Source organism: Thalassophryne amazonica, chromosome 5, assembly GCF_902500255.1.
Source record: "Thalassophryne amazonica chromosome 5, fThaAma1.1, whole genome shotgun sequence".
NCBI lineage: Eukaryota > Metazoa > Chordata > Actinopteri > Batrachoidiformes > Batrachoididae > Thalassophryne > Thalassophryne amazonica.
In genome coordinates, this window is record NC_047107.1 from 97,671,454 (window position 1) to 97,683,805 (window position 12,352).

General features: G+C 41.3%; 1 protein-coding gene across 1 annotated transcript; it reads left to right on the forward strand.

The window, feature by feature from the left end:
- Positions 1-1,081: 1,081 nt before the first annotated feature.
- mrps30 (mitochondrial ribosomal protein S30) lies at positions 1,082-10,513 on the forward strand. Its single transcript, XM_034170944.1, is given in 7 exon segments — positions 1,082-1,162; positions 1,164-1,238; positions 1,240-1,690; positions 5,618-5,759; positions 7,179-7,288; positions 7,953-8,129; positions 10,074-10,513. Coding segments are annotated over 7 exon segments (1,296 nt in total). The 3' UTR covers positions 10,334-10,513.
- Positions 10,514-12,352: the final 1,839 nt, after the last annotated feature.

The following is a 12,352-nucleotide window of genomic DNA, read 5'->3' on the forward strand; positions in this document are numbered from 1 at the left end:
GTCCAATGCACTTCAAATTTCTTTCACAGCATCCAGAGATGATACTGACCAAAAGTTATCAAAAGCTTTTCTCTATGTTGAAGGGTGTGGCCGCTATGGTGCCACCATTTTGCCCCTTCACCATGGAACATCAAGTCATGATAACTCCATGCTTTGCCTGATTGACTAGAAACTTCACGTGTGATCATGGTTGACCCCTCAACACACCTGGCCCCTCTGTTTGTACACTGACTGCCCCCTACTGGATGAACCATCAACATGTCATAACTCCTTCAGGCATTGTGTGATTTGCTTGAAATTTTTACTGTATGATGAATGGTTGCCCCTGTACCCACATGCCCACATCTGGTCACAAGGGGATGCACTGCCCTGGGTAGGCGGTCGCGCGGAACAAGGGCCCGTATATGACTGCTTGCAGTCCTAGTTGTTTTTGTAATTCTTCTGGGTCGTCACCACAGCCCAGAAGATCACTGGTTGTCTCTTGCCTTCATTAGAGGAACTGTATACAAGTTGTTGTCTCAGGAAGGCAAGGACTATAATCAGAGACCCCTCCCATCCTGGATACTATGTTTGAATTGCTGCCATCAGGCAGACGATACAGGGCACTCAAGGCCAGAACAAACAGACTTAAAAATAGCTTTGTGGGAAGAGCTATTTGTGCATTGAATGCTGCTGGACCTGCCATTTTATGATTGCAATTGAGTGTTTTTAACTAGGTTTTATGTAGAATTTTTTAAGGGTTATTTATTTTAATTGTGCTTTTAAGAGATTGTTTTTAATTTCATTGTCATGCACAGTATTTTTTTTCTGGTGTCATGTACAATGATAATAATAATAATAAATTCTAAATTAATTCTAATGACACCTGTAGCTCATTAGAGGTCAGCTCCAGGATGGCTCCATATCTGAAAATAAACATTAGTTAATATGTGTGCCAAATTCCATGCTTTTATCCAAAAAATGCTCAATTGTTATGGAAATGTTTAGCTAAGCTGCGCCACTATTTGTGTGTTATAGGGGGCGCTGCTGCAGTTTCCGGACAGCACAATAGAAGTACGCGAAGAAGTGTACACGGAGAACAATGGCGGCTTGCAGGCGGGTGTCCTTGCAGTCGCTGCTTTTCAAAAACGTTTCTCCGTTTAGACATAAAAACTGGGTCCACCACGGAGGGCGCAGTGAAGGAGCCCGTGTACCCGCACATCCTGCCGTCTCTCACGGCCAAAAGCAAGTCCGCCCTGTTTGCGCAGGATCGCGGGAAAAGGTACAAAAAATTCACGCTGCGCCACAGAGGAGAAGATCTCCCTCCTCACCCGAAAACAGCGCATGAAGTTTGTGGTTCAGACTCAGCCGTTCGCACGCAACGCCGACAGGTGGTACCAGCACTTCACCAAGACCGCCTACATCCCCGGCCTGCCGCAGAAATTCACTGCGGGCACGGAGAAGAGTGGTGAGGAGGAGGAGCCGGCGGCCTCAGCGCCCAGCGGGCCGGGGATCGGAGATGATGTGTTCGCGGACATCCGGACGATGGTTATTGGTGCGCTTTTACAGGAGCAGTGGCACATGACGAAACGCCGGCCCTTCGTGTACAGGAGCCAGGAGCACTTCGTGGCACCGTTTCTGAGGAATCTGGTGAACGGATTCACTCACAGTCTGGCTCGGTACAACCCGCTGCTGCCCCTGTGCAGTGTAGGTACGAACATCACCTTCGGGGGGGGAGATCTGCAATCATTCCAGAACACGAGCAGGAAAATATTAATACAACACCTGAAGAATACAAATAATGGAGACAAGTGGCAAGCAGTTTGAATGTCGTGATTTAATTTCATCCCAGCAGTTGTAAAAAAAAAAAAAAAAATACTAAAAATTATTTTATACTTATTTACAACAATCGATTACACCGGTGCTGTTTTCTGACCTTCAGTTTCATCAGTTACCTCCTGTGCAGTTTTGACACAATGGCGTCCCTCTTTATCTCATGCCATTTTCTACAACCCCTGGCAAAAATTATGGAATCACCGGCCTCGGAGGATGTTCATTCAGTTGTTCAATTTTGTAGAAAAAAAGCAGATCACAGACATGACACAAAACCAAAGTCATTTCAAATGGCAACTTTCTGGCTTTAAGAAACACTCTAAGAAATCAGGGAAAAAAAATTGTGGCAGTCAGTAACGGTTACTTTTTAGACCAAGCAGAGGGGAAAAAAATATGGAATCACTCAATTCTGAGGAATAAATTATGGAATCATGAAAAACAAAAGAACGCTCCAACACATCACTAGTATTGTGTTGTACCACCTCTGGCTTTTATAACAGCTTGCAGTCTCTGAGGCATGGACTTAATGAGTGACAAACAGTACTCTTCATCAATCTGGCTCCAACTTTCTCTGATTGCTGTTGCCAGATCAGCTTTGCAGGTTGGAGCCTTGTCATGGACCATTTTCTTCAACTTCCACCAAAGATTTTCAATTGGATTAAGATCCGGACTATTTGCAGGCCATGACATTGACCCTATGTGTCTTTTTGCAAGGAATGTTTTCACAGTTTTTGCTCTATGGCAAGATGCATTATCATCTTGAAAAATTATTTCATCATCCCCAAACATCCTTTCAATTGATGGGATAAGAAAAGTGTCCAAAATATCAACGTAAACTTGTGCATTTATTGATGATGTAATGATAGCCATCTCCCCAGTGCCTTTACCTGACATGCAGCCCCATATCATCACAATGATTGTGGAAATTTACATGTTCTCTTCAGGAAGTCATCTTTATAAATCTCATTGGAACGGCACCAAACAAAAGTTCCAGCATCATCACCTTGCCCAATGCAGATTCGAGATTCATCACTTAATATGACTTTCATCCAGTCATCCACAGTCCACGATTGCTTTTCCTTAGCCCATTGTAACCTTGTTTTTTTCTGTTTAGGTGTTAATGATGGCTTTCGTTTAGCTTTTCTTACAGTTCGGTCACAGACGTTGACTCCAGTTTCCTCCCATTCGTTCCTCATTTGTTTTGTTGTGCATTTTCAATTTTTGAGACATTGCTTTAAGTTTTCTGTCTTGACACTTTGATGTCTTCCTTGGCCTACCAGTATGTTTGCCTTTAACAACCTTCCCATGTTGTTTATATTTGGTCCAGAGTTTAGACACAGCTGACTGTGAACAACCAACATCTTTTGCAACACTGCGTGATGATTTACCCTCTTTTAAGAGTTTGATAATCCTCTCCTTTGTTTCAATTGACATCTCTCGTGTTGGAGCCATGATTCATGTCAGTCCACTTGGTGCAACAGCTCTCCAAGGTGTGATCACTCCTTTTTAGATGCAGACTAATGAGCAGATCTGATTTGATGCAGCTGTTAGTTTTGGGGATGGAAATTTACATGGTGATTCCTTAATTTATTCCTCAGAATTGAGTGAGTCCATATTTTTTTTCCCTCCGCTTGGTCTAAAAAAGTAACCGTTACTGACTGCCACAATTATTTTTCCTGATTTCTTATAGTGTTTCTTAAAGCCAGAAAGTTGCCATTTGAAATGACTTCAGTTTTGTGTCATGTCTGTGATCTGCTTTTTTTCTACAAAATTAAACAACTGAATGAACATCCTCCGAGGCCAGTGATTCCATAATTTTTGCCAGGGGTTGTATTTGATGCCGTACTGTAAAAAAGGAATACGGTACTCTATCAATAGCCTGCTTTTTCGGTATAAAAGAAAAAAATGAAGGCCAGATTGACAACTACATTACTGCCACCATCTGAACGGGAGTGTGAAATGTCCGACCATTCCTCTACTCCTGCATCACGTCAAAAAGACTTATCTGATCATTTAATTCTGTGTTGTCTAGCTCGACCAGTGGTGTCCAAAGTATTACAGAAAGGGCCAAGAGGGTGCAGGTTTTCTTTGCAGCCACTGACTCCAGCAGGTGACTTCACTGATGAACTCATCCCATCTCAAAGTGATGTTAATGAGTGAAATCACCTGCTGGAGTCAGTGGCTGCAAAGAAAACCTACACCCTCTTGGCCCTTTCTGGAATACTTTGGACACCACTGCTATAGACACTTGGGTAATGGGTGTGATACTGCAAGATTTGGTATCGATCCAGTACCAAGTAAATACAGGCCAGTATCACTGATACCGATACTGGTACTTTTGGATGCATCATCAGTTTACTAAATCTGAATGAATTTTCATGACCTTTTAGTGGTGTTTCTCTCTCACCTTTAGATTATTAATTACTTAAAACCCAGGACAGAATTTGGGTAACGTTTATAGGTAAATACTTCATTATCATAATAATGTTAAGAAACAGTAGAACAAAGCAATTTTCACCATACTTTGTCATGTCTGGATTTTTTTAAATAAACTGCACAAAATTATCATTTGACTACAAATTCATTTTTAAGAAAGAGTTAAGAAACTAAATGATAAAAATTAAATAAAACTTCTCCCTTCATTGCGTTTCTTTTCTGGATATATATTAGGGATGTGAATCTTACAACAACTCACGATTCATTTCGATTCCGATTCTTGGGGTGACGATTCGATTCAGAATCAATTTTCGATTAAAAGAGCTCTGAGAAATAGTTATATTAAAAAATGTTTGTTTAATAAAATGCAGCTTTACAAGGTTAATCAAGTGATTCTAAAGATGTATATATGAATGAATGAATTTATTTGGCATCACTGAAATTCTTGGCTCTGTGGCATACATTTCCAGAGATGTTCAACAAATTTTTAAATAAGCCTTAAATATGAGTTTTACATGCTAGAATTAAAGCAGCTCCAAAGGGTGAATGAATAGAAAATTGTCTCAGCCAAGTTACAGATTTTAAGATTGCGCAGCATGCAATAGTTCCTTTGGTTTCTCCCTTTTTGGTCGGGTTCACCACAACAGATCCAAGACACGGTGCATCCAGAAAGTATTCACAGCACTTCATTTTGTCAGCAGTTTATGTTACAGCCTTATTCCAAAATGGATGAAATTAAGTTTTTTCCTTAAGATTCTACACACAATACCCCTTCATGACAATGGGGAAAAAAGGTTTTTTGTGAGATTTTTGCAAATTTCTTAAAATAAAAAGAAATCACATGTACATAAGTATTTACAGCCTTTGCCGTGAAGCTCAAAATTGTGACAAATTGTCTGGAGACAAGCGCACAAGCTGGACACCATACCATCTCACATAGCACTCAGACAGGTGGGTGACAAATTAAAGGAAAAACCCACAAAGTGTTGCATTAAGGTTTTGGGCCACCAGCAAGCCTTGGTTTTTGATTCTACAAGTCTCTGCTACTCGACTAGAGGAATGGAACACCATTCTACCAAAAAGATACTGCTCTCATTTGGTGTTTTGGTGATGGTGGTGTGAACACCGTCCAACACGGCAGTCCAAAATCTTATGTAGGTTTTCATTTGAGTTGAGAACTGATTCCTGTGAAAGTCTGCATAGCATATGATTCACATCATTTACATACTCATCAAAACAAGACTGTGTAGCAACAGCATTAGAGTTAACACAGATCAGCATCAGCGTTAACACAGACTATGTCAACATATCTCAGGTCAGAATAGTCTGTAATGTGATTGTAATTCCTCCCCCCCGACTTTCTTCATAGATCTTGGAGTCAAAGTGAATTTCTACTGGAGGAGAGGACAGAGGATCATCCCAAGGGGGCACCGGAAACGTCACCAAGAACCATACAGGTTCCAGATTGATGACTGTCCTCACAGTCAGATTAGGATAATCAGCAAACTACCACGGTACAGACCACTTTACAGTCTAGGTTTTATTTATTCTATAACAGCTCTTTTTTGGGGGGGGAGGGGGGGGTCTCAAGTCTCATTTCTTTCAATATTGTATGTCTGCTGCTAATGTCTGTAATGTACTTATATTTATCTTCCTGACAGGAGGATGGATTGTGGATCATCCCTTTCTTTTAAGATACTCCGCTTTGAAAACATGCTTTTTGGTTAGAATTTAAGTAAATTTTGGTGTTGATTCAAATCTGATATTAAAATGGTAAGTAAATGGACAGCATTTGTACTGTGCTTTACCGTGATGTCTCACATTCACACCTTCATTAATTTTCTTCAGTTTCATTAACATTGTGAAACGGTTTCCTTTTATTTAGTTTTCTAATATTTACTTTGTTTATTTTACAATGTCACAAAGGCAGCCATGTGTTCACAGAGCAGGTACGGGGGATATCAAAAAGTTTTGACCCTCGCACCTTTTTTCCCAGTCAGATATTACAGTGCATCACACCTGATCTACATCAATGCCTTAGCTACTTATTTCATGTAGGATAATATTGCTCACTTTAATTGTTGCGTCATAACACTGTGTGGAAGAGACAAACCCTCCAGTGTCAGTCATGGCATTCTGCTTCACCAGGACAATGCACCAGTCCACACCAGCTGGGTTGCCATGGACGGTGTGCACGAGTGTGGTGATGAACTTCGTCCTCACGCACCCTATTCTACAGACCTAGCCCCTAGCAACTGCCACCTATTTCCCAGGCTGAAAAAATACCTTCGGAGCCAGAGATTTGAGGATGACGATGAGCAGATTGCTGCAGTGGAGGGCTGGTTAGGAAAAGCGCTATATAAATGCAGTTCATGTACCATTTATTTAACATTTTGCAGATTAGCACCAAATAACCACGCCCTGGGAACACCGATCAAGCAACAAATGCCAGCTGCTTGTCACCTTTATTTGTCGCTAATCTGACCCTAGGGTCAAGCTGTGACTCTGCTGCCTCTTGATGACCTGTATCTTTTTAACAATTTGCAAACTGAACCTTCTATAGCAGTCTTATATATGACAGCGATGGCTGCCACAGTTTAACTGGTCCTTTTGAAATCTACAGTCAGCGCTGCTGCGTGTCACTTGGTTACATACTCAAGGGTGTGTTCAGCAGCTTTGACACGGTCTTCAAAATACTCTGTTTTCAGCAGGAAAGAAACAAGGAAGTTTTAATGTATTTGTAAATGACTGGAAACTTGGCATTGGTAATGATTATTTCAAAGACAAAGATGCTGCAAAATATTGTGATATTGAAGATTTCTTGACCAAACTTGTGTGATCTATTGAAGATCAGAGAGTGATCAGCACCTTTTAATTTCACAAATGTTTCTGTTTAACTTTCTTCTGTATTTTTCCTCTTAATTTATTCTGCAGTTTACCTCGCTGGAGTCATCTTATACAGCTGAAGTTCCACAGATCACACATGAGCCCAACTTGATGCCTCTGTTCAGAAGACAGTATGACAACAATATCTTCACAGGTAACACCGCTACGGGTCACATCCAAGGGGTCTGGTGCTTCCTCATCACATTATTTTGGAGAAGCAGAGACATTTAAACAGTAACAGAGCTCACAGGAATTATACGAACATCTACTCTAATCAAATTGACTGTTATATCAAATAATATATAAAAAAAATTGTCTGCCATACCCAGGTTGATAAAAGGGTGTGTGTGTATATATGTATACATTTTCTATACCCACTTATTCCAATTAAAGGTCACGAAGGAGGGGGCTGGAGCCTACCCAGCGGTCATAGGACGAGAGACGGGTTACACCCTGGACAGACTGACAGTCTGTCACAGGGTCACATAGACAGACAAACACATTCACAGTTTGAAGTTTCAGATTCACCTAACCTAACATCTCATTTCTTTGAATCAGAACAGTCTTTGATTGTAGGTGCTTGCATAGAATTGTTTTGATGTACATTTGCAGTTATGAAATGGCTGTTGACATAATCGCTAGTTCATTGCTTCCTTTGTGCAACTGTTGAAACGTGAGCTATATTTCCCCTTTCAAAAAATAATTACTCGTCTGTTGCGTTATCCAGCAGTAGAAATGATGAATTAATGAATGAATCAAAGTATCAGAGCTTTTAAATCACTCACTTTCTATCTTTCTATTTATTTTTAATGGCCTAGGTACCAAGCTAGCAGACCCAGTATGTTACGGTCACACTCAGTTTCATCTTGTGCCCGATTGCCACCACAGAGACACTAAAATACGGAGGAAGGAGTCTGACCAAATCGAGGTGTTCCTCAGGGCCAACGGCATGGCCAGCCTGTTTGCCTGGACAGGAGCGCAGGCCATGTACCAAGGTAAATGCTGATGACTGAAAATTTCATCTCTCCCACATGACTACAGCAGAATGGATTTCACAGCTCAAAATATGTTACTGTGTGTGTGTGTGTGTGTGTGTGTGTGTGTGTGTGTGTGTGTGTGTGTGTGTGTGTGTGTGTGTGTGTGTGTGTGTGTGTGTGGTGTGTGTGTGTGTGTGTGTGTGTGTGTGTGTTTTATTATTATTATTATTAAATGTTGTACAATCCCAAAACAGAAAAACAGTATAGAAAATTGGTTGTGGGGGTGGGGCAAGGGGGTGGTGCCTGGTTTCCTTCAAACATGGCTCCTGGCATTCATACCAGAGAGTTTTGTTTCTCATGGTCTGAGAGTCCTTCAGGTTCCTTTTGGTAAACTCCAGGTGGGCTGCCATGTGCTGTTTACTAAGGTTTATTAAACATACATAACACTGTTTTACTGTTTCATGACACCTTGCCCTTTATTGTTCCATCCAAGTGCTATGTTGAAGATTGGCCAGCAGATGTCGCCATATTTTATTGTGTCAAATGCTTTGAAACACTGAACCATTTCAAAACTTGATTCAGTGGTTCACAAAGCTTCGGTTTCTCCATCACTAGTAGTCTTGTAACAGTTGTGCTCAAAAGTTTACATACCCTGGCAATTTTTTTTTTGGCCATTTCTCAGAGAATATGAATGATAACACAAACTTTTACTCACTCATGGTGATTGGGTGAAGCCATTTATTGAAATTACATGTTACAAGTGTCACTAGTTAGTAAGGATGGGTGATTATAGATAGGGATCTCGCCAGCGCCATTGAGCATAGGGGGCCCCTATGCTGTGAGTTAGCCAGCATAGGGGGGCTTTTCTGTGTTTTTTCCTTTTCTTTTCTTTTTAAAGGATGCCTCACATTATTTAACGTCTTAGTAACAAAATTTCAGGAACTAGTGTTATAGGGTGGGGATGCCCCCAGACTCTCCTACAATACTCGCGCCTGCAGTGCTTGTCATGCGGCTCTGCCCTACTAACTTCCCCCTATGCTGTGAAAAAAATCCTTGTGAGAACCCTGATAGACTTAAATTGTTGTCACAATATTTCATGAAGTATGATATGAAAATATTACCATTCATCCAGATTTCCATGGAGAGATGCCTGGGAAGATTTTATGGAGTCATGAGGTTGCTGGACAGAGGTGTTTGGTGACGCCAATACCTCTGCAGAACGAAGGGTTCTGGTGCTTCCTGTCTTACGGTATAGTTGTGAGACTTGGATGCTAACCAGTGACCGAAAGCGATGACTGGATGTCATTGGTGCCAAGACGTACTGCTGGAATGACTTTGTGTCAAACAAGCAGTGATTTAGTGAGACGTATCACTTGCATTGTGGAGGAATGTCGCTGGCTGGCATGAGCAATCAACTGTACCATTAATATTGCATGAGGGTGGCATATTCAAATTGTGCAGACAATTTCTTTCTAGTATATCAGTAACAATACAATATGTCCCCTAACTTTTGGAAACATTTAAATGTGGCTGAAGTATCGTAAAGATGATTCACAAGTTGGCAGATTAGCTTTGAATCATCTCTGACAGTAGAGTATCTTTATAGATGATGTCTGAGCACGGTCCTGTTGCATCGTAACATCAGTGTGCAGAAGCCCAGAGTTCGTGGACACTAGCATTTGCCTTTGTCATATTGTTATTCCAGTGGAGAATTTTCTTCTTCTTTGTTCATGTTCTTGATACAGTCATGATTTTTCTGCCTTATTTGTGCTGCCGGCCAGGGATTGTGAGCTGTGGTTGTATTTTAAAGATAATGCTTGAAAGGATCACAGGATACATGTGATGTCATATGCGAGGTTTCCATCTGTTTGATTAACATCAACAGTCTCTGTGGCCTGAGGGACAAAGGGCCTAAACATGGCCTTTTATTTTGATAGTGAAAACACACACTTCTTTGTGCAGGTTTCTGGGACCGAGAAGATGTCAACAGGCCTTTTGTGTCCCAGGCTGTTATCACAGACGGCCAGTTCTTCTCCTTTTTCTGCTACCAGCTCAACACTGTGGCGCTCTCTGTCGAGATGGATGGCAGCAACCCCAGAAAAAACTTGCTGTGGGGCACCGAGAGCCTGCGGCTGTATGAGAAAGTGCAGGATGGAGAAGTGGTGGGTCTAAACGATGATGTCATCAAGCTTCTAATCCAGTTCCTCATGAACCAGCCGTAGATGTCCTCAGATTTCTGTCATCCATCTTTAAATACACCCCCCTCCCCCTCGGAGGAGCTTGCCTTCAGTATGCGGTGTTGTCTCATTCAACACTTTGCTCAGTGAAAGGATCTTTTTGAACCTGATCATTATTGTGCAGCTTGTATTTATGCAAATATAAAACCAAGAATTCACACTGTTGTCATTTGGCTTTTGTTGAAATCTAGTAATAACATATTTGCAAGACATTTTGTTTTGCGTAAACAGACAGTTTATTTCAGGCTCCAGCTGTGCCCCTTCACACATACAGATGAACAGAGTGTTTGCCCAGCTGCACACGTATTTTAAGGTTGACATAATACTCATATGAATCACAGAGACTACGTGCATTTCTGTAACAGCTTCAGTTATACAGTATTTTATAATTATACTATGTATAGCTTTACACAAATATTACAATACAATAAATGGTAAAGTGCAGGTAAATTAAAGGTTGAAGTCATCTGACATGCTCTGTGTTTCTGCGCTTTTGTAAGAACATTGGAACATGTATATCTTTGTGTTTAACACAATACTTGACAAACCCTATGCAGGGTGACTGCACACTAAGCAGATCAGTGATGGTAGGTTAATTGCTTTCAGACAGGATAAGGCACTACACACAGGATACATAACACTACTGATCGCAAAAGGGACCAATGCATGAGCTCTTATCAGGCTGGTTTTTCTACAGCAGGGGTCACTAGCCCCACTCCTGCAGATCACTTGCCCTGGTTTCCACATGTACAGGTGAACCTCATTAACTCACGCACACGCAAGTCATGATTCGTCTTCATTCGTGGTCAAGTTGTGGACCATTAAGACTCATTAGCAGACTTTTAATGAGCCTTTCATTGAATTCAGGTGCGCTGGAGCAGGGAGACAAGAGTGTCAGGAAGGTGGCTCTCGAGGACCGAACTTGGCCACCCCTGGTATAGTCAGTTTTGATTTGGCTGTTTTTTGGAGGGATCATCAGTGCGGACGATGCAAAGTTTTTGGATGTGATCTTCCTCTTTAGATCCTTCCAGCCGGATCACATTGGGTGGCGTGGATAAATTCTGGCCCAATCTGAATCTAAAGAGGAAAGTCACATAAAAAAGCTTTGGATCCTCAGGAGTCATCCGCACAAAATCACCCGCCCTCATCGCTGATGTGCAGCAGCCGGAGGAGGAAGAAAAAGATCCAGAACCTACTACAAACAAATCATCACGATCCAGGAAGTAGTCACTCTTTAAATGGTCAAAACTGTTGTAATATGGCATGGGAAGCTGATTTTAAGTTCTTTTGGTTAACTCACAGCCTGATTTTATGGACCCTGACTCATGAGTTAATGAGGCGCACCTGTAGTTGCTGTAACCAGAGCTGTTTTGTCAAGTCTGGCGTTTTCTAGCTGTTGATTTGCTGAGCACACCTGAGTTAATTAGAAGAGGGTGGAACAAGGAGAGTTTGAAGACATGTAGGACAGGTGATGTGCAGGAACACAGTTGGTGACCCCTGCTCTGCAGGATCTGGCTTCTGTGTTTAAGGCTAAAAGAAATTCACTAAAGGTTTGAACCATTTTACATGTCTGAATTTTTGAATGATGTCAAAACACTGCAGTAACTTCAAAATTAAGAGTGAAGAATGATCTACAGACTACAGTGCATAAAAATCAAACTGTCAGAACCGCCCATTACAAGGAGCAGGACTGAGAGGTTCAGGAGCTCCTTTGTTCTCACAGCCATTAGACTTTTTAATGCCCCTTGACACGTTATCGTTTCACTTCCAGAGACTTCTGGGCTCATGTAATAGTTTCTTTGCTTACGTTATGCAGCACTTTTAATTCATATATACTTTGCTGTCTGTTAATCGAGCCATCTATTTATGTTAAGGAAAAAAATTCAGGCTATGCCCTTAAACTCACAGTGACAACTAGTCGCTACAATAAGACATAGTAAATGTAATACTAATCTAAATGTCAAAATGGTGTGCCTGAGTATAAATACTTTAAGTATAACACAA